The sequence below is a fragment of the Muscardinus avellanarius genome (genome assembly GCF_963383645.1).
Source record: "Muscardinus avellanarius genome assembly, chromosome: 13".
In the NCBI taxonomy this organism is placed as follows: domain Eukaryota; kingdom Metazoa; phylum Chordata; class Mammalia; order Rodentia; family Gliridae; genus Muscardinus; species Muscardinus avellanarius.
The window spans coordinates 40,513,626-40,536,626 of NC_137799.1; the positions used below are offsets into that span (position 1 = coordinate 40,513,626).

The 23,001-nt window shown below is 45.2% G+C and overlaps 1 protein-coding gene across 1 annotated transcript; it reads left to right on the top strand.

Annotated features, from left to right (window-relative positions):
* Positions 1-7,164: 7,164 nt before the first annotated feature.
* VCP (valosin containing protein) lies at positions 7,165-19,996 on the top strand (the record flags this gene model as incomplete). Its single annotated transcript, XM_080708726.1, has 15 exons — positions 7,165-7,337; positions 9,731-9,873; positions 11,562-11,692; positions 12,441-12,572; positions 13,732-13,834; positions 15,125-15,258; positions 15,340-15,475; positions 15,816-15,928; positions 16,317-16,481; positions 16,570-16,692; positions 16,951-17,163; positions 17,340-17,648; positions 17,927-18,082; positions 19,583-19,737; positions 19,891-19,996. Exons 1-15 carry the CDS (start codon positions 7,171-7,173, stop codon positions 19,994-19,996), a joined length of 2,286 nt encoding a protein of 761 aa, XP_080564852.1. The 5' UTR covers positions 7,165-7,170.
* Positions 19,997-23,001: the final 3,005 nt, after the last annotated feature.

Genomic DNA, 23,001 nt, shown 5'->3' on the forward strand with positions numbered 1-23,001 from the left:
TGGTTGTCCTTTGACCTCTTTGGACTTGAATGCCCTTCCTCTTTCAGTTGTTAGTATTAATACCCCATGGTAAGCCAGGTGTGGTGGCGCACGCTTGTAATCCCCGCATTCAGGAGGCTGAGACAGGAGGATCCGGGTTCACAGCCAGCCTCAGCTACTTAGTAAGGCCCTTTGCAACTCATTGAGACCCTGTTTTAAAATAAAGAATAAAAAAATAAAATAGGGCTGTAATGTAGCTCGGAGATAGAATGCCTCAGGGTTCCATCCCCAGTTAGTATTGAAACAGGGTCTCTCTAAATTAATCAGGCTGAAATGGGCGTGGTGGCAAAAGCTTGTAATCCCCGTGCTTGGGAGGCGGAGACAGGAGGAATACGCAGATTCAAAGTCAGCCTTGCTGGTTTAAGAGACCCTGTTTCCAAATAAAATATAAAATAGGTCTGGGAGTATAGCCAGGAGGTAGAAGGCCCCTGGGTTCCATCCCCAGTGCCACACACACACACACACACAAAAAAAATAAATAAATAAATAAATAAATAAATAAATAAATTTATCAGGCTGGTCTTGAACCTGCAATCCTGTACTTGCAAAGTACTGGAAATAAAGAGCAACGAGCGTGCGCCGCCACGCCCGGCTGGGGCCAGTGTGTTAAAGAGGCAAGGAGGAGGGTTGGTGTGGTGAGGGAGTAAGAGGATCCCCGTTGGGAAGAAATTGAGTGGGTTACCATTACAACAGAACTAGACTAATACAAGGGTTCAATCCATTGTGCCAGGTTCTTCCAGAAGGCTAAGCTCAGAAGCCAATGAACTAGAGCCAAGTGGGAGAGTCCGCCTCCAAGGGATTAAAGGCTCTCCTTTCACCAGTCGATCTGGCCTTGTTCCTTTAGCTGATTGGTCGAGAATCCCAATCCATCGAGGAAGCGTAGCGTTGTGGCCAATTGACGTGGCGTTACTAGGCGTGCTGTATTCCTGAGGCGGGAGCCAGGCCACAAACGAATTTTCTGATTGGCTACGGTCCCCGGGTTGCTGGGGAGAGGCACGGAGAGGCGGGCGCGAGTTTCTAGGCCCGTCGCTGATTGGCTGAGGTGAGAGCAGCTTTCCTTCCGATGATTCGGCTCTTCTCGGCTCAGTCTCAGCTAAGCGTTTGCAGCCGTCGTTTGAGTCGCCGCCGCCGCTACCCCCTCACAGACCAGGAGCCAGCGTCTCCCGCCCGCCTGCCGCCCCAGTGCCGCTGGGAGGAAGCGAGAGGGAGGCCACCTGCGGTCTGTAGCTGCCGCTCGCCCCGCGCCTGGGAGAGCCGAGCCGCGGCCCAGTCGGTCGCCTGCCACTCTCGTAGCCGTTACCCGCGGGCCGCCACAGCCGCCGACCGGGAGAGGCGCGCGCCATGGCCTCCGGAGCCGAGTGAGTGTGCGCGCGCCCGCCGCCGCCGCTGCGGGGGCGCGCACCGCGGGGCCCGCCGGCTGGGTAGGCCCGGCCCGGGGCGCGTCCGAGAGGTGGAGCCGGGAAGGAGGGAGAAGCGCCGGCCCGGGCGAAAGCGGCGCGTCCCCGTGCGCCCCCTAGGCCGGAGCCCGGCGAGATCGTGCTGTGTCATGCAGGCCCGGCGGGCCCGGTCGGCTCCCGGCGCGGCCGCCCCGGCCCCGCGAGGGGTTCGGGCCCACGCCGCCCGCGCGGAGCCCGCGGCCGCGGGCCGCCTGCCCGTGGGCACCCGAGCCGCCCGCGGGGGACCCCGGGCCCGCCAGGAGCAGGCCCCGCGAGCCCGAGGCCCCAGCCGCCCGGTGGGCGTGGACTCCGGGCCACGTGAAGGCCTCGGGAGCCCGGAGGCCGGGACCGGCGGAGGCCGGGCGGGGGAGGCTCGGCCGGCGGGCCCCGAGCCGGGAGCTGGCGGAGTCGCACCCCCGCGCCCGGGGTGGTGAGGGGCTGTTAGGGAGGGGCCAGGCCCTGTTTTCCTACTTTAGGCCTGTTGTAAACACGAAGTCGCTTCAGTCAGTTTTTCGTCTTTTACGACCTGGGGGTGGGGAGAAAGGTATTTTTCTCTATTTTAGGTGCTTGGTGAAGTTCGTATCTCAGTTCTTATTTGCTGGGCCTTCCTGTATTTTCGCTTTGCAGGTTCAGGTTGCCCTAATTTTTTGAAACACACACACACCCCTTTCTCCAAACATCTTGAGAAATTCTCTGGACCTTGGGGCTTTGTGGCACCCACCTCTCTCAAGAAAGCATCAGATAAAACCTGGCTACCTCAGCCCATTCAGTTTAGAATCTAGAGGTGGAGAGGCAAGAAACGCGCACATGTACACACACACACATACACCCCAACCAGCCTACTGAAACTCTATGTAAATTACCTTCCTGATTTGAAGAGATTAGTTTTTTGAGGTGTGTTCCTTTTTCTCAAGTTGCTGAATTGAGTGCTTAAAAAGACGACTTGATACTAAAATATTTCTCAAGTTATATCCAAACATTTATTTATTATTATTATTATTATTATTATTATTATTATTATTATTATTTTGGTGGTACTGGGATGGAACCCAGGGGCTTTCTACCTCCGGGATACACTACCAGACCTATTTTATACTTTATTTGGAAACAGGGTCTCACTAAGTTGCTGAGAGCCTCACTAAATAGCTGAGGCTGGCTTCGGACCTGCGTGATCCTCCTGTCTCAGCCTCTCCTCTTTTATTTTTAAAACTAAAAATTAAAATTCTTGAAATCTGGCATCTTATGCAGTTTCTAACCTCTAGGCCATTTTGATGACTTATCTGAACCTTCTCCAAGTCCCCGGTGGCCTCTTGGGGTTCAGGAAAGGGCCTGAGTCATGCACAAGACAGTGGAGGATGCCTCCAAAGACTCCAGAACTGCTTTTAGTCTATAGTCAGGGGGGAATTGACATGAGAGATTTTCACCTCTGATCTCCATAGATAGGGAATTAAGGTTTTTGCCTTAGGTGTAGGACATACCAACTCATCTCTAGAATCAGGGTCAAGAACAGTAGGCAGATTGAAGGTTTTCCTACAATGCAGCTTTGAGATTAAAATACAAACTATGATAACTTGAGGCATGTGGTATTTTATTTTTCTTTAGTCCCAGTCCTGTAAATCAAACAGGAAGATGGGGATCCCCTGGAAGGGTAGAAGAGTATTTTGATGGGTTGGGGGGAATAAAAGAATTGGTGATTTTTACATATATTGTCCTTAACTATCACATTGACCATACTCAAGTGTTAAAAACTTTGATGGAGTCTAGTCTGCAGCATTGCACCCAGAACAGCACACTATTCAAATAGGCAAGGCAGTAACAGATGAGGAAACTGTACTCTTGGAAACTAGATTAAAAGCAGTGGTTGAGAGCCAGGTGTGGTGCTGCATGCTTGTATCCCCGCGCTTGGGAGGCTGAGACAGGAGGATCGCACAGGTTCAAAGCCAGCCTCAGCTACTTAAGTGAGGCTTTCAGCAACCTAGTGAGACCCTGTTTCCAAATAAAATATAAAAAAGGTTCGGGAGTATAGCTCAGAGGTAGAAAGCCTCTGGGTTCCTCCCCCAGTACCACCCAAAAAAAAAAAAAAAAAAGCAGTGGTTGAAGATATAGACTATGAGTGAGGGTTAGCAAAAGCTTCTCTTTGTTAAATGAGGTTTCTTTGGTGTTCTATAACACAGGTATCTCTCTCTCTCTCTCTCTTGTGAAAATATTTCTATAGGAAATATTGCTTTGTCTTTTTTTTTAATCTGTATCCCTAGCTTTTAGAACAGTGCCTGGTGCATAGTAGGCACTCAATTTTTTGAAGAAAGTTCTTCTGCTCGTTTTTTCTTAACATCCTTTGTTGCTTGGCCTATTATGGTTATTACTTTTGTTTTCCTCAGCCTTAGTAAGAGGAGGTAGCTCTTTAAAGGAGATAACACTGAATCTGGTTAAGTGAAGACTGGAGATGAGTTAGCTAAAACTTCCAGGAAACAGTAGAAACTGAGTTTGTTTAAACTCAGGCAACCTTACTTTGGGTAAGAAGAATTTGAATTTGTCTCATATGTCCTATATTTTTTTGGGGGGGTAGTACTGGGGATGGAACCCAGGGGCATTCTATCTCTGAGCTACACCCCCAGGACTATTTATTCTTTCTTATTTTTGTGTGGGTCTGGGGCTGGAACCCAGGGGCATTCAACCTCTGAGCTACACCCCCTGCCCTATTTTTTATTCTTTATTTTGAAACAGGGTCTCACTAAGTGGCAGAGGGCCTCACTAAATAGTAGCTGAGGCTGTCTGCGAACCACAGTCTTCAGGTCTCGGCCTCCCGAATGCTGGGATTAAAAGTGTGTGTCACCACGCCTGGCTTTTATTCTTTATTTTGAAACACGGTCTCACTGAGTTGCAAAGGACCTCACCAAGTAGCTGAGGCTGTCCTCAAACTGCAATCCTCCAGTTTCAGCCTCCCGAATGCTGGGATTACAAGTGTGTACCACCACTCCTGGCTAGCATATCTTGGTTTTGACATTTTGTGTGTGTGTGTGTGGTGGTGATGGCTGCAGTACTGGGGATTGAACCCCAGGCGCATTCTACCTCCAAGCTACATCCTCACCTTTTTCTATTCTTTAATTTTTCTCTGTCTCTGGCTCTCTCTCTCTCTCTCTCTCTCTCTTTTTTTTTTTTTTTTTCCCAGTACTGGGGATGGAACCCAGGGACATTTTGCCTCTGAGTGTCACTCCCTAGTCCTATGTTTTTTCATTATTTTGAAACAGGGTCTCACTGAGTTGCAAAGGGCCTCACTAAGTAGCTGAGGCTGTCCACGAACCATGATCCTCCTGTCTCAGCCTCCCAAATGCTGGGATTACAAGCGTGCATCACTATGCCTGGCTCTATTTTTTAATTTTATTTATTAATTTTAACAGGGTCTTACTAAGTTGCTGAGGCTCTCCTTGAGTTTGTGATTCTCTTGTCTTTGCCTCCCAAGTAGTGGGATTACAGGTGTATGCCACCACACCTGGCTGATGTTGATTTTGACTTTCGAATGAACTCTGTGGAGTTGTATGCTTTTGCAGAAATTATTGTGACTCTCCTTTTCAGCACAAGCCTTTCTTTGTTTTTTGGGAGAGGAGCTCGGTATCGGGAATTAAACAAGGGCCTGGTGCATGCTAGGCAAATACTCTTATCTCTGAATTTCCAGCCCGTGTGTGTTACTGGGGCATTATAGGATCAATACCCCAGCCTGTTTTTATTTTTTATTTTTTATTTTTTTGAAACAGGGTATTTATTATATGAGAGTCTTGCTAAATTTCGGAGGCTGAGGCTGTTTTGGAGCCAGTGATCCTCCTTTTTCAGCCTCTCAAGAACTAGAACTATAGGCATGTGCCATCATGCCCAGCTCACTCCTAGCCCTTTAAATTTTTTTTTTCTTCTTTTAAACAGGGTCTCACTAAGTTGCCTAGGCTGGTCTCCAATATGTGATCCTCTGCCTTAGCCTGTGGAGTAGCCTGGTTTACAAAATGTGCCCCCCTCCACTACTTGGAACCTCTTTCTGAATGTTCTAGATCTGTTCGTGTTTTTTATGATTACAATGAGTTTGGTGCTTGGCATTCTTGTACTAGGAAATACTCTGGCATTTAACAGATTTTGTGAGGAGGGTAGTGCTAATAATTTTGCATTGTCCCCAGACTTGCTTGATGAGACTTGGGACCTTCCTGGGCTCTAAGGGAAGTTGTCTGTTTCACACATTCCCTTGGAAGATTACTCTGGAGTGCCAGGCATTTACATTACATTGAGCATTTACATTCATTATCTCAAAACTATAAACCTCTAAGGTCATGGAGGCTCACCTGTAATCTCAGTACTTGGGGAAGCTAAGACAGGAGGATTGCAGGTTTGTGGCTGGCCTGGGCTACTTAGTGAAGCCTTCCCCCAACTTAGTGAGACCCTGTTTCAAAGTAAAGTAAAATAGGTGGCACATGCTTGTCATCCCAGCATTTGGGAGGCAGAGACTGGAGGATCACAGTTCGTGGATAGCCTCAGCTACTTAGCAAGCCCTGGGCGTGTAGCTCAGAGGTAAAATGCCCCTGGGTTCCATCCCTAGTGCTGCCATTAAAAAAACAAAAGGGCTAGGAGTGTAGCTCAGGTAGACTGTTCCTCTAAAGAAACTAAAAAAGAAAAAAGAAAAACCTGTAAATCTCTGAGATAGGTACTTCTCTAGTCCCCATTTTACAGATGAGGACACTAAAGTCCAGAGAGGCTAACTAACTTGCCCAAAGTTAACAATTAAGCATTGGCAGGGTTGAAATTCACAGTAACAGGTCTGACTGAAGAGCTCTTACTCTTTAACAGTTGTTCCCATACAGTCTAAGACTGCTTTTTTTTTTTTTTTTTTTTTTTTTTTTGTGGTACTGGGGTTCCTGGAAACCCTTTTACCTCCGGGCTAAACGCCCAGACCTACTGTTATATTTTTTATTTGGAAACAGGGTCTCTTAAGCTCTTAGGCTGGCTTCAAACCTGCGTGATCCTCCTGTCTCTGCCTCCCAAGTGCGGGGATTACAATCGTGCACCACCACGCCAGGCTCTGACTACTTTTATTTCCATAATTGTTATCAGCCTCCACTTCTATTATGTCTTCTGTGATTCTTGGGCCATGTTTCCTAACCCTGGTGCAGGATCACATGGGACCTAATAGGTGGGACAGCAGTGTTCAAAAATACTAGTAGCTGCTAGAATGAGAAGTGTCATATGGGCAAATATTGTTCCTTGTAACTATATCTGAATTTCTTTTATCTGAGCTCTGTAGTATTCCTATAGGAATGCCTTCATCTACCTCTCACATTCATGAGTGTGAGTTTGGAGACTGATGATCCCTGAGGCTGGAATATCTATCAGAACTGACTTTGTTTCTTCCTTCTAGTTCAAAAGGTGATGACTTATCAACAGCTATTCTCAAACAGAAGAACCGTCCTAATCGGTTAATTGTTGATGAAGCCATCAACGAGGACAACAGTGTCGTGTCCTTGTCCCAGGTAAGTTGGGTCTACCGTCCAGTCTTTCTTCATTGTACTTACTTGAGGGATTTCCCAGGTTTCTTTTCTCATTTTTCTTGCAGTGACTGCAGATAGAATGGGGTTTACTGGGAATCCCAACCTCCAGGGCTGCTGCTTACCCTCTTCTACCCAGTGACCCAAAGGCCTTAACCTTCTTTCCTTAGCCCAAGATGGATGAACTGCAGTTGTTCCGAGGTGACACAGTGTTGCTGAAAGGAAAGAAGAGGCGGGAAGCTGTGTGCATTGTGCTTTCTGATGACACATGTTCTGATGAGAAGATTCGAATGAATAGAGTTGTTCGGAATAACCTTCGTGTACGCCTAGGGGATGTTATCAGGTGTGTGTGGGGTTCTTGGCCCCTCAGGGATGGGAGGCCAGAGATAGCCTGCATTATAGGTAGTACCCTCCTGCATTTTAGCCAGGATAAAGTCCTTGGCAGCTGCAGATACAGGAAGTCTGCTAGCTATGGGAAGACCCATGTTTTAGGGTTCTCTTTAGGTTTCAGTTCTGCCTTCCTGGACTTCAGAAACTACCTCTGCATGACCCTTGGAACGAGTTGATATTTGGACTTTTTTTTTTTTTTTTAGTGGTACTGGGGGTGGAACCCAGGGGTTTTCTACCTCCGGGCTATAATCCCAGACCTATTTTATATTTTATTTGGAAACAGGGTCTCACTAAGTAGCTGAGGCTGGCTTTGAACCTGTGTGATTCATTCTCCTGTCTCTGCCTCCCAAGCGTGGGGTTTACAAGCGTGCACCACCACGCCCGGCCTTCTTTGACTTTCTTGATGCCTTTATTATTTTTTGCTACTAGAGCTACATTTCATCCTAGGATGCCATTGAAGAGTGTATATCAGCCAAATAATCTCCTTAATGGCTTGTACAGCTGAACGTGGTGGTGCACGCTTGTAATCCCAGCATTCGGGAGGCTGAGACAGGAGGATCCGGGTTCGAGGACAGCCTCAGCTATTTAGTGAGGCCCTTTGCAACTCAGTGAGACCCTGTTTCAAAATAAAGAATAAAAAATAGGGCTGGGGGTGTAGCTCGGAGGTAGAATGCATCTGGGTTCCATCCCTAGTACCATACAAACAAAGAAGTCAATTAATGGCTTGTGGTAGGGCTGGAATGAGGTAGCAAGTATGAGAATGAGAAATGGGCTTTTAGTAGTTTTTTTTTTTTTTTTAAGTAAGTTAACCTAAGAGGATAGTTGGAGTCAGACCTAGGATAGCTCCAATGTGAAGGATTTTGCCTGTTCCCCCATTACTAGGTAAGAGGCTTCCCCAACCACTAGTCACCTGACCAAGATTATCTCAGCCTTAAGTTTCATGGACTTCCTGAGGGTGCATAGTCACTTTAAGGTGTTCTGACCATGTGGCTAAGGTTATATTATTTTTTTTCACTTCTATTTCTCTGTCCCTGACACTCAGACAAAGGCCTCCCCTTGTAATATTGAGACTAGCATTAGTATTAGGTAGAAGAGACCATCCTTGGATATCACTGATGACTACCCCAGTAGTTAGGCTGTGCATGTCTTTGTCAGCCTTCCTAATTGCTCTTCCCTAATACTAGGGATTAAACCCAGGGGTGCTCTTATCACTGAGCTATATCCTCAGACCTCCTTTTTGGGTATTTCTGAGGATTGAACCCTGGGGTATTCTACCTCCGAGCTACACATCCAGCCATTTTTATTTTTTATTTTTATTTATTCTTCTGAGGGTCTGGGGATGGAACCCAGGGGCATTCTACCTCCGAGCTATACCCCCAGTTCAATTTTTTCATTCTTTATTTTGAAACAGCCTCACTGACTTGTGTAGGGCCTCACTAAGTAGCTGAGAACCCGGCTTCTTCTGTCTCATTTCTCCCAAAAGCTGGTATTACAAGCATGTACCACCATATCCGGCTTATTTTTTATTTTGAAATTAGAGTGTCACTTAAGTTACTAAGGGTCTTGTTAAATTACTGATGGTGGCCTTGAACCTGTGATCTTCCTGGCTCAGCCTTCCAACTACTGGTATTATAGGCATGTGCTCACAATCCCCAGCTCCTTAGACTTATTTATTTTGGTACTGTGGATTGGGCATTATGCCTCCAAGCTATACTCCCAACTTTTTTTTAAAAAAAAAAACAGGGTCTCACTACATTGTTGAGTCTTAGTAGGTTGCTGAGGCTAGCTTTGAACCTCTGATTCTCCTGTCTCAGATTTCCAAGTACTGGAATTATAGGCATGCACCATCATGCCTGACTCCTTTTTTTATTTTGAGGCAGGGTCTCCCTAAGTTGCCAAGGTTGGCTTCCAACTTGTGATCTTCCTGCCTCAGCCTCCAGTCACTGGGATCACTGATGTGTACCACCATGCACAGCATACAAGACCCTTTTTTTTTAGTGCTGAGAATCCAACGCAGGGCTTCTTTACAGATGCTAGGCAAGCACTTTCCCACCGAGTATACTCAATCAGCCCCCAAAATGTTCTTAATTTTGGCTCAGTGTAGCAGCAACATGTTCTATTGGCTTCTACTACTTACTATTCCACCCCAAATGTGACCCATCTTAGTTCTGCTTGGCTGTTCTTTTGCCCTCATTCCCACCTTGTTTGCCTTCCTCTCTTCATCTAAAGCCATCCCTGCCTTTTCTCTTTCGCTTGCCATCAGCTGTCTGTACCAGGCCTTTTTGGATGCCCAGTTCTTGGGGCTGCAGTGTGGTTGGTAATGCAGAGTCTGCTTGTCATCCTCAGCATCCAGCCATGCCCTGATGTGAAGTACGGCAAACGTATCCACGTGCTACCCATTGATGACACTGTAGAAGGCATCACTGGCAATCTTTTTGAGGTGTACCTTAAGCCGTACTTCCTTGAAGCTTACCGGCCCATCCGGAAAGGTAAGAGATAATCCTAGGAAGTAAGCTTAAGGTGTTTGTCTGAATACTTGAATGTAAACCTTGGAATATCTGTCTCATTTTTCATATATATATTATATATACACGTGTAACACATGTATACTGCCATGTGTTCATTTTTCTTTTCTGCCTCCCTCTGAGCTTCAGGAGAATAAATGATTTCATATATCTCTGAAGGAGAAATGGTCCATTTTGGCTGTGTCATAGTACAAAATGCACAGCTCTACATGAAATCAAAGCTTGGGCTGCTTGTACTCCAGAAGTTAAAACTTCACAGGCAGCTGGGTGTGGTGGCGCAAGCTTGTAATCCCAGCATTTGGGAGGCTGAGACAGGAAGATTGCGGTTCACAGACAGCCTCAGCTAATTAGGCCCTTTGCAACTCGGTGAGACCTTGTTTCAAAATAAAGAATAAAAAACAGGGCCAGGACCTTGTTTCAAAATAAAGAATAAAAAACAGGGCCGGGGTATAGCCGGGAGGTAGAATGTCCCTGGGTTCCATCCCTAGTACTGCAAAAAAAGAAAAACAAAACAAAAAAAACTTCACAGGCTTTTGGCATATCAGTTTTTTTTTTTTTTTTTTTTTTTTGGTACTGGGGTTTGAACCTAGGGGCAGTCTATGTCTGAGGTACACCCCCAGCACAATTATTTAATTTAATTTTTTTTTTTTTTTTTTTTTTTTTTGCGGGTCTGGGGATGGAATCCGGGGCATTTCACCTCCAAGCTACACCTCCCGCCCTATTTTTTATTCTTTATTTTGAAACCAGGTCTCACTAAGTAGCTGAGGCTGTCCGCGAACCACAATCCTCCGGTCTCAGCCTCTCGAATGCTGCTGGGATTACAAGCGTGCGCCACCACGCCCGGCCCGATTATTTTATTTTGCGGCACTGGGAATGGAACTCGGGCGTTCTACCTCCTAGCTATATCCCTAGCCCTATTTTTTAATTCTTTATTTTGAAACAGGGTCTTACTGAGTTGCAAAGGGCGTCACTAAGGACCTGAGACTCGGCTCAGCGAACTGCGATCCTTCTGTCTCAGTCTTGGATTCTTTTCTCTCTCTCTCTCTCTCTCTCTCTCTCTCTCTCTCTCTCTCTCTTTTTTTTTTTTTTTTTTTTTTGTGTGTGTGTTACTATGGGTGGAACCCAGGGGCTTTTCTACCTCTGGGCTACCTACTTCCAGACCTATTTTATATTTTATTTGGAAACGGTCTCACTAAGTTGCTGAGAGCCTCACTAAGTAGCTGAGGCTGGCTTCTAACCTGTGTGATCCTCCTGTCAACCTCCCAAGTATTGGGATTACAAGCATGTGCCACCACCACGTCTGGCTTTCCGCTTGTAACTCTTATTTATTTATTTATTTATTTTTTGGTGGTACTGGTGTTCCTGGAAACCCTTCTACCCCCAGGCTACACGCCCAGACCTATTTTTATACTTTTTTTTTTTTTTAAGCCAGCACGGCTGGCTTTGAACCTGCATGATCCTCCTGTCTCTGCCTCCCAAGCGCGGGGATTACAAGCGTGCGCCACCACGCCTGGCTGTAAGACAAGGGGAGGTGGAGTGGGGAGAAGAGCTAGGGCAATATCTGATGACTTTCATATTTTAGACCCTAAGATCTGAGGAATTCTTTTAGCATTTGACACTTCTAACTTTGTTTGTACTGCTTGTTCTCATAGGAGACATTTTCCTTGTCCGGGGTGGGATGCGTGCTGTGGAGTTCAAAGTTGTGGAGACAGATCCCAGCCCTTACTGCATTGTTGCTCCAGATACAGTGATTCACTGTGAAGGAGAGCCTATCAAACGAGAGGTAAGTTTATTACTTCCTGATTCCAGTACCCAATTTTACTTAGTTTGGCAGTTATGTGGTATAGCTATCAAGATTGGTGCTTTTTGTAACTAAACTTCTTTCTGGAAGTAGAAAACCTCCAATCTATTCATTTCTGGATAGAGGTGTTTTTTGAAAGAACCCAATACTAGGAATTTTTAATTGAACTCAAGTGGAATTTTTTTTTCTCTTCCTACCCCTTGCTTTCCTTTGAACCCTGGGCTTTGTACACAGTAGGCAAGAGCTATACCACTGATCTACATTCCCAGTCTGAGAATAATTTTGTTTTTAATATTTTAAATTTTTTTGCGGATCTGGGGATGGAACCTAGGGGCATTCTACCTTCGAGTTACACCCTACACCCCCTGCCCTATTTTTTATTCTTTATTTTGAAACAGGGTCTACTTAGTGGCTGAGGCTCTCTGCGAACCGCGATCCTCTGGTCTCAGCCTCCTGAACTTTGGGATTACAAGCGTGCGCCACCACGCCCAGCTTGGGAATAATTTTTTAGAGTAAAGCTGATAGTGGCATCCAGGCCTTTGCCATTCAAGCATTTCCACCTTTAGTTTTACCAAGTCCTTCCCAGTAAGACTGAGGGCTTGTGAGAGGGAAGAGCCATTCTAGAATTCTTTGCCTTGGGATTTTTATAGTCATTTTAAGATAGGAGAAACTCAACTCTTGCTGATAACTGTATTCTTGCCTTCTCCTTTCTTTGTTTCTTTGTATTTAGGATGAAGAAGAATCCTTGAATGAAGTAGGCTATGATGACATTGGTGGCTGTAGGAAGCAGCTGGCTCAGATAAAGGAGATGGTAGAGCTGCCCCTAAGACATCCTGCCCTCTTTAAGGCAATTGGTGTGAAGGTGAGCATCCTGTACTCTGGGATCAAGTCTAGGGTGGTGATTAATGACTAAGAAGTATCTAATCCTGGGATGTTTTTCATATATGGCTTTGATGAGAGGGTCTATGTTTTTTTTGTTGTTTTTTTTGCGTTGTGGTTCTGGGGGTGGAACCCAGGGGCATTTGACCTCCAAGCTACACCCCATGTCCTATTTTTTTATTTATTTTTTGAAACAGGGTTTCACTAAGTTGCGGAGGGCCTCCCTAAGTAGCTGAGGCTGTCTGCCAACCCTGATCCTCTGGTCTCAGCCTCCGGAATGCTGGGCTTACAAGTATGCACCACCATGCCTGGCTGTGATTTCTTTTTTGAGTTTATAGAAGGCTCTACATTTATTAAAACTATTAATAGTTGGGGAAAGAGCAGACTAATAAGTTCTTTTGCATAAACCAATTTTTTTTCATTTTGAAACGGTCTTGCTAGGTTACTAAGAACCTTGCGAAGGCCGTTCTTGAGCCTGTGATCCTCTTGTCTCAGCTTTCTTGAGAAAAGACCAGAATTACAGGCGTATGCCTCCTGCTCAAGGGCTTCTTTTCTTTAGTATTAGAGGTTGATTCTACCTTTTAAGCTTTATCTCCAGCTCTTGTTTGTTTTGTTTTTTTTTGAAAGAGGATAACATTAAGTTACTGAAGGACTTAATACTCTGCTGAGGCTGTCCTTGAACTTGCGATCCTCTTATCCTCTAAAGTACTAGGATTACAAGTGTGCACTACCACACCCTACTCAAGGGTGTGTGTGTGTGTGTGTGTGTGTGTGTGTGTGTGTGTGTGTGTGTGAGGAAACTGGGAATTGAACCCAGGGGCAGTCTACCTCCAAGCTACACCCCCAGTCTTTTTTTTTTTTTTTTTAATCTTTTTTTGAAATAGGGTCTCACTAAGTTGCGGAGGGTGTCAGCTAAGTAGCTGAGGCTGTCAGTGAACCTGTGATCTTCCTGTCTCAGCCTCCCATAGTACTAGGATTACAAACGTATCACCACACCTGGCAGGGGCTTTATATTAATGCTATCTGGGCTGAACCCTGATTCTCATCCTCTCTTAGAGTTCTAGTTAAGCCATTTTTAGTATGAGTGGGATTGGGAGAAAGTGGGAGTCTTAAATATAATCATAGTCTTTGTTGGTCCCCAGCCTCCTCGGGGAATCCTCCTCTATGGTCCTCCTGGGACAGGAAAGACCCTGATTGCCCGAGCTGTGGCAAATGAGACTGGAGCTTTCTTCTTCTTGATCAATGGTAAGAGACTTGGTTCATATTATGTCTGTTTAGACACTATTCTGAGCTCGGCAGTTCATGGACACATCTTTTCAATCATGCCCTTGTGCACACTTTAACTCCTTCTGGTAGGGTACTTTGATTGATTGATTGATTGATTGGTACTGGAGATTGAACCTAGGGACATTTTTCTTTTAAATACAACCCATTTTATTTTACTTATTTTTTTATTTTTATTTTTTTTTGAGAAAATGGGGATGGAACCTGTGGGCATTCTACCTCCAAGCTATGCTCCTACTTCTAGTTTTTATTCTTTATTTTGAAACAGGGTCTCACTAAGTTACAGAAGACCTCACTGAGTAGCTGAGGCTGGCCGTGGACTTGGGATCTTCCTGTCTCAGCCTCCCAAGTACTGGGATTATAAGCATGTACCACCATCCAGCTGTACTTCAGAGGCAGATAAACAGCAAGGGAAAGATATTTTACACTGGTGCTCTCTCTCTTCCCCCTCCTTTGGGAAGGATTGTGGGATAGTCTATGATATAGGGGGAACAAGCTGGAATGAGAAAAAAAATACATGCTAGCCTAGTATGGTGAATTACTCCTATAATCACAGTACTTCAAATCCCAAGTACTTCAGAAGGATAAAAAGTTTGATCCAGCCTCAGAAACCTAGTGAGACCCTGTGTTTGGAAACAAAAAAGGGGGTGGGTATATAGCTTGAAGGTAGATCGCCCCTGGGTTCAGTCCCCGGTACATCAAAAAAAAAGGGAGGGGTATATGTGGATATATTTGAGCTCTCTGAGAATGGTATTTAACTGGTAGAGGTCCAGTTGATAAGCTGCCACCTACTCTGGCCAGAGGTCCCAGAGGATCTACTCTTATCTTTTATACTTTTTGTGTGTGTGTGTGGGTTTGGGAATGGAACCCAGAGGCATTTGACCTGAGCTACACCCCCTGCCCTATTTTTTATTTTTTGAAACAGGGTCTCACTAAGTTGCAGAGGGCCTCACTAAGTAGCTGAGGCTGTCTGTGAACCGTGACTCTCCGGTCTCAGCCTCCCGAATGCTTGGATTACAAGTATGCGCCCCCACACCCGACTCTCATCTTTTATACTTTGAGGCTTCTCTCTAGCCTAGCCTGGTAGCTGTCCTGGAATAATGGTTGGTAGGTCCTGTGAAAAGGTAGGCGGTTACCACCTTCTCACCCAGGACCTATTTCTGGGCTGGGCAAACAATATAATTGACTTCTTTTGGGGTTAGGTAATAATAGAGTTTTCTCATTGCCTTCATTCATTCTGTGTTCTTTCAGGTCCTGAGATCATGAGCAAGTTGGCTGGTGAGTCTGAGAGCAACCTTCGTAAAGCTTTTGAGGAAGCTGAAAAGAATGCTCCTGCTATCATCTTCATTGATGAGCTAGATGCCATTGCTCCCAAAAGAGAGAAAGTAGGAATTTACCTAACAGGGAGAGGGAGGGTGGTTGAAAGTACCTGACTTTTCTTCTGACCAGACACTCTGTCCTGACAGACTCATGGGGAGGTGGAACGGCGAATTGTTTCACAGTTGTTGACCCTTATGGATGGCCTAAAGCAGAGAGCACATGTAATAGTTATGGCAGCAACCAACAGACCCAACAGCATTGACCCTGCCCTACGGCGATTTGGTAAGGACCCCAGATTTCTTTCAACCAGTCCTTGCTAATAGGGCCATCATGAGTCTTTGGGGCATAATCTCCTTGGTACCGCCTCTGTCCTTTAAGTCACCTAATCCTGAGGATTTCTTGAAGCTTTTTTCAGTGATAGAGCCCAGGAATCCTTTTCCCTTCTGTGTTCTATCTAGAGTGACCTACCACCCTGATTGTCTGAGATTGAGGGGTTTCCCAGTCATTGGACTTTTCAGTGCTAACATCAGAACAGCCCTGGGATAAGGTGTTGGAACCATAGGCCTATCCCTTTTTCCTTTTGGACCAAAAATGAGCCCTGTGTTCATGCACTATCCCACAGGTCGCTTTGACAGGGAGGTAGATATTGGAATTCCTGATGCTACAGGACGCTTGGAAATTCTTCAGATCCACACCAAGAACATGAAACTGGCAGATGACGTGGACCTGGAACAGGTGGAGTGGTGATGTGGGCTGACCTGGATTTAGGATATCTCAATTTCTAAGAGTTATAGGGAAATGGATAGAGACATAAGCTTAAGATAGAGAAGATTGGTTTTGATCCCTGGGTGGAAGAAGGGAGATAAGATTGAATGCAGGCAATTGTCCTTAAAAGTAACCCATAATTGTTGGGGCAGCATTTTTTGCAGGACCCAAATCTAGGTTTGAGTACTTAAACCTCAGCTAATGAGGAATCTGCTAATGTATGTGTGTTCAAGGATGAGAGGACTCAAGACATAGGAGTCAGGAAGGGAGTAGGATTCTGTCTCTGAGCTTAAGACATCTGAGTCTTAAGACATCTGAGTCTTCGAGACAGACTAATCAATATATCTTCTCTCTGCAGGTAGCCAATGAAACTCATGGGCATGTGGGGGCTGACTTAGCAGCCCTGTGCTCGGAGGCTGCTCTGCAGGCCATCCGCAAAAAGATGGATCTTATTGACCTAGAAGATGAGACCATTGATGCTGAGGTCATGAACTCTCTTGCAGTGACTATGGATGACTTCCGGGTAAGGACTATATCTTCACCTGAAGCATAAACACACAAACTTTGACTCCCTCCCATGCAGTGATACTGTTTTTTTTCTCCCTTTTCAGTGGGCTTTGAGTCAGAGCAACCCATCAGCACTGCGGGAAACTGTGGTGGAGGTACCACAAGTAACCTGGGAAGACATTGGGGGCCTGGAAGATGTCAAACGTGAACTTCAGGAGCTAGTCCAGGTAGGGTAACTTGGTCTAGAGTGAGTCACTGCCTCAGTATGATGTGATTGATTAGGGTGGTCTCAGGGATCTGCATATTTGTTGTAAGAGTTATGAGAACACCACTCAGAAATCTGCTATTTTCTAGCTGGAGGCACTGGAGAACCTGGTTCTTAGACTGTAGAGTATACCATAAAGTGGTGGAAGAAATGCTTCTGTTTGGTTAGGTTTCTTTCAAAATACCGAGTTAAGTTTGAATTCTTTTCCTTTTTCTTCTAGTATCCTGTGGAACACCCAGACAAATTCCTCAAGTTTGGTATGACACCCTCCAAGGGAGTTCTATTCTATGGACCTCCAGGCTGTGGGAAAACCTTGCTGGCCAAAGCCATTGCTAATGAATGCCAGGCCAACTTCATCTCCATCAAGGGTCCTGAACTACTCACCATGTGGTTTGGAGAATCTGAGGCCAATGTCAGGGAAATCTTTGACAAGGTGAGCTATAAAAGACTGTGCTCTCTTACTTCTTGGTGTCAAGGTAGGGAGAGCATATGCTTCTTGAGTCAGAATCATTGCTGGTAGCTTAGCCAGGACATTGAAGGTTGTCTTTGTTTCCTTTGATGACTGAGACCCAGTGTGTTCATGCTTGAGTCAATCTTTCTCTTCCATAGGCCCGCCAAGCTGCCCCCTGTGTGCTGTTTTTTGATGAGCTGGATTCGATTGCCAAGGCTCGTGGTGGTAACATTGGAGATGGTGGTGGGGCTGCTGACCGAGTCATCAACCAGATCCTGACAGAAATGGACGGCATGTCCACAAAAAAGAACGTGTTCATCATTGGCGCTACCAACCGGCCTGACATTATTGACCCTGCCATCCTTAGACCTGGCCGCCTTGACCAGCTTATCTACATCCCCCTTCCTGATGAGAAGTCTCGAGTTGCCATCCTTAAGGCCAACCTGCGCAAGTCTCCAGTTGCCAAGGCAGGTACAGGGTCATGGGCCAGAGGGACTTTGGTGAGGCTGGTGTGGAGTGCTATTTGGTTTTTGAATGAGATTCCATTTGGGATTTCTGAGGCTGGGGCTAGTCAAAAGGGAAAGTGGAAAGGAGATTTGGCGTATGAGGATAATCTAGAATCAAATAAAATTGGGTGACAGAAGGTAGAGCAAACTGGAGTTGGGAGTACTTGGGTAGCCCAGAGATCAATATATTCCAGGAGAGGGAAAGCTCAATGCTATGGTAGCTCTGTTATTTCTTTTAGGATGTGGATTTGGAGTTCCTGGCTAAGATGACGAACGGTTTCTCTGGAGCTGACCTAACAGAGATTTGCCAACGTGCTTGTAAGCTGGCCATTCGTGAATCCATCGAGAGTGAGATTAGGCGAGAAAGGGAGAGACAGACAAACCCATCGGCCATGGTGAGTCTTTGTTCTTTCCCTAGATGTGCCGTAGTGAGTGAGGGAATATATTCTACCATGTATGTCCTTGAGTTGAGAGTAGAAGGTATTAGAAAGGTCATTTAAGAAAATGTTGAGCCAGAGCATCAAAGAGAAAGAATATTGAAGTATTCACTGATGTGAAAAGAAAGAGCACTGGACTGGGAGTGGATGATGATCCCAGTATTCAGAAAGAATACGTATTCTTTCTGGAATAAGGTTTAGAAGAAATGGGCAGGTTACACGCTCAGCTTAAACTAGGCTCCTTGAAGGAAATCAAAGTGTGATTGTACAGTAAACAAATGGAAAAGGGTTTCAGACCTGGGATATGAAAATCTATCCCTATACTGGGGCAGGTGATCCACAGACCTCCCAAAATTTGTGTGTGTGCTCTGTAAAGGTGAAGATTCCATCATCTCGTTTCCCAGTATATACTGGCTCCATGTTTTGGACTTAAAAATAGTGAATGACTTTCTTTACCTCTAGGGAAGGGGTGTGTTACAGTGCTTCTTCCACTAAAAACTTTAAAATTACTATTGAGAGCTGGGAATGAGGTTGCACGTCTGTAATCCCAGTATTTGAGGCTGAGACAGGAGGATTGCATATTCAAGGCCAGTCCCAGCAACTTAGTGAGACCCTATTTCAAGAAGGACTGGGAGTGTAGCTCAGAGGTAAAATGTCCCTGTGTTCAATCCCTAGTACCAAAAAAAAAAAAAAAAAAAAGCTACTAATGAACTAATGTAGCCTCTCAATAGGAGAGGGAGGGCTTTAGCTGGGCTTTGAAAAGTAGAATTTGGATCAAGGGATAGCTTGTTTTAGTAGCAGAATGGGAGCAACTCAGTGGATTTAAGATATATATATATATATAACTAGTCCAGGTGTAGTGCCCACACCTATAATCCCAATAACTTGGGAAGTTGAGGTAGGAAGGTGGCAAATTTAAGGCCAGTCTGGGCAACTTAGTAAGATTGTCTCTCAAAATAAAAAGGGTTGAAGATGTAGCTCAGTGGTAGGACTATCATAGATTAAATCCCCAGTACCCACACACACAAAAAATGTCTTTATGTTAATGGAGCAAGGTCAATAGGTAGAGACTAATAGCCCTGAGAGCTGTTGACATTTTTTTAAAATTTAGGTTTATCAATAAAGGTATGATATTGGTGCAATAATATATATGTGCATCCTTTGTAGTTACCAATTTGTGCTTTTAGACAAATGTATATAAGTTCTATAACTGCTACACAGTTGCGGTAAGGAAATTTATATTATCTCAAAAAGTTCTCTCAGGCCACTTTAGTCAGCGTCTTTTCCCTTTTCCAGAATGCACTGATAAGTTTTTAGGCAGAGCAGTGAATCAGTTTTAGGAAGTTTGCGTGTTAATTAGGTTGGATTGGAGGGATGAGAGACCAGTCAGGAGGCCAAGGAATAGAGTCAAGGCTGAACCTTAACCAGCTTTGGGTGGTCTGTTTATCGATTTCATAGGAGGTAGAAGAAGATGATCCAGTGCCAGAGATCCGCAGAGATCACTTTGAGGAAGCCATGCGCTTTGCCCGTCGTTCCGTCAGTGACAATGATATTCGGAAGTATGAAATGTTTGCCCAGACGCTTCAGCAGAGTCGAGGTTTCGGCAGCTTCAGGTAGCTTGGTTGTGGGTAATGGGCCATGTTGCCTTAGGGACCTATATATATAAAATGGTAGGAATCCTAAGGAGGGTGGAGGTGGAAATACTACATAGGCCCTAATCTAACCTAACCTAATCCTCTTTTTTGTCTCTGCTCTTATATACACAGATTCCCTTCAGGGAACCAGGGTGGAGCTGGCCCCAGTCAGGGCAGTGGAGGTGGCACAGGTGGCAGCGTGTACACGGAAGATAATGACGATGACCTGTATGGCTAAGTGATGGTGGCCAGCATGCTGCGAGCTGGCCTGGCTGGACCTTGTTCCCTGGGGGTGGGAGCATTTGCCCAGGAGGGACCAGGGTGTGCCCACGGCCTGCTCCATTTCTCAGTTTGAACAGTTCAGCTACCAGTGAGACTCTGGACAGGGGTTTTCTGTTGCAAAAAAAAATACAAAAGCGATAAAATAAAAGTGATTTTCATTTGGGAGGCGGAGAGTGAATTACCAACAAGAGAATTGGGCCTTGTGCCTACGCCATTTCTTTTATAGTTGGGGGCAGTGCAGGGGACCTATGTGCGGTATGAACCAAGGCAATACCACCACCTCCCGCAGTAAGGCGTCTGTACCTCACTTGATACTGCCCAAGCCCTCTCTTCCCCTAGCCAACCTGGGTAGGTGGGTGAGGGGCCACAGTTGCTGGGTGTTTATATATAGAGAGTAGGTTGATTTTATTTTACATGCTTTTGAGTTATTGTTGGGAAACTAATCACAAGCAGTTTCTAAACCAAAAATTGATATGTTGTAAAAGGACAATAAACGTTGGGTCAAAATGGAGCCTGAGTCCTGGCCCTTGTGCCTGCTTCTTTTTTGGGAAGGGCCATGGGCTACCCCCCTCGCTGGCAAGGCACAATTCCAAAAGTGAAATTCTGGAAGTAAGACTGCATCTTCTGTCACTGTTGAACATTGTTGGTACATCTTCTGCCTCGCCATGTGTCTGCAGTATCACTGGATGGAACTGCAGTGAAGTAGTAGCCTGATGGAATTGCAGTATGTGGAGAATGAGGCGTCCTTCTACCTAATTATTTAATGTGGATGGTAAGGCTAGATCTTCAGACCTCCATTATCCTGACCAAGGACCAGATTGGGGTACATGCTAAAATCTTTAACAACTCTAAAGATATAATTTCATGTTTGCAGGTAAGTATTCTCTGTGACCCTTTTGTGGTAATGAGCTTCCTCTTTTCATTGCTAAAATTTCCAAACATTGATCCCCTGGTTGAGGATCAATTACAGTTATGTCCCACCTTATCTAGTATTCTAAAAACCCCAGCTTGAGCTGGGCATGGTGGCGCACGCTTGTAATCCCAGCATTCGGGAAGCTGAGACCTGAGGATCATGGTTCGCAGACGGCCTCAGCTACTTAGTGAGGCCCTCCACAACTCAGTGAGACCCGATTTCGAAGTAAAGAATAAAAAATAGGGCAGGGTGTGTAGCTCGGAGGTAAAATGCCCCTGGGTTCCATCCCCAGACCCACCAAAACAAAAAACAAAAAACCAGCTTTTTGCTAGTATACAATTATATTTTTGGCCATGTTTTTTCTATTTACATATTTTTTATGGTTCTCAGGATTGAACCCACAAACATTCTTCCTCTGAGCTATACTCCAGCTCTATATTTTGTGTGTGTACTAAGCAAGTGCTTTACCACTGAGCCCAGGGGTGTGGTTTTCTCCAAACACAGGTGGGATAGAGTTCTGTTATTCAGCAGAGTAGTACTTCTGAGATCAGTACTGTGATGCCTTATCCAAAGAGAACTAGTCCGCCAAGCAGAGTATGTAATAGGCATCCTACAACCTACACTAAACAAGAAAGACCTGGCTCCTCTTTATCTGGCCTTGTCAAGGATATAAAACACTTAAATTGGTTGGTTAAACTGGGGTATCTCTAGAACTTTTAAGTTTTGTTTTGAGGTTCTGATGATGGAACCCAGAGGCATTTGACCTCCGAGTTACAGCTCCTGCCCAACTTTTTATTCTTTATTTTGAAACGGTCTCACTGAGTTGCAGAGGGCTTCACTAAGTATCTGAGGCTGTCCACGAACTGCCATCCTCTGGTCTCAGCCTCCCAAATGTTGGGATTACAAGCATGCGCCACCACACCCAGCTTTGGAACTTTTATGTTATGAATTAAGATATTTTTACAGTTGGAATTTAAGTTGGCTATCCCTTATTTTCCATGACAGTTTATCAGATTGTTACTGGTCCTCTTTGGTCTTTCGCCTTTTAGGTGTTTCTTAGCCTTCAGTTTTTTCCTCTCTGAATTTTTTTTTTTTTTTTTTTTGCAGTACCATTAATGGAACCCAGGTATTGAATCTCCATGCTATACCCCCAGTCCTATTTTTTAGTCTTTTTAGCCTAGTGTGGCTTAAGCAGGGGGAAATATACCAAGATAAGAGAATCTGTGAAGGCTGGAGTTAGTGTGAGCTGGGCCTTAAAGGAAGATGGTAGACTATGGACATGGAAAAGCAGGGGAGAGCACTTTGAACAAAAGGCACAGGTCAGAAAATACAGGTCATGCTCAAGCCGCAGAAAGTTGGAGAGGTCAGGAACCATGTGGTAAAGAACCCCAAATGCTAGGAGTGTATGAAAGGTGGGGAATTTGGGTAAGGAAGTGATATTGTCAGCTTTCAGTATTATTACCTTTTTATTTTTATTGTAACAAAAGAAAATTTGCTGGGTAGGGTGGCCCATGTAATCCTAGAGACAGCAGAGGTTGCAGTAGGAGGATCACAAGTTCAAAAAACAAGAGGGACTGGGATATAACTGGTAGATCTCCTTGTGTTCAACCCCCGGTGTGTGTATAGTACAATGTCAACTTCATGTACATTGCCCTACATTTTGCTGTGCATAGACAAACCACTTTTTTTTTTTTTTTTTGTACTGGGGATGGAACACAGGGGCCTTCTACCTCCGGGCTACACTCCCAGACCTATTTTATATTTTATTTGGAAACAGGGTCTCTTAAGCCAGCTGAGGCTCCCTTCAAACCTGCGCGAACCTCCTGTCTCAGCCTCCAAGCGCAGGGATTACAAGCTTGCGCCACCACGCCCGGTTTACTTTTTTCTTTTTGTGTGTGTGGTACTGGAGATGGAACCCAGGGACATTCTACCCCTGAGCTGCACCCCCAGCCCTATTTTTTATTCTTTATTTTGAAACAGGGTCTCACTAACTTGCAGAGTACCTCACTAGGTAGCTGAGGATGTCCGTGAACCCATAATCCTGTTTC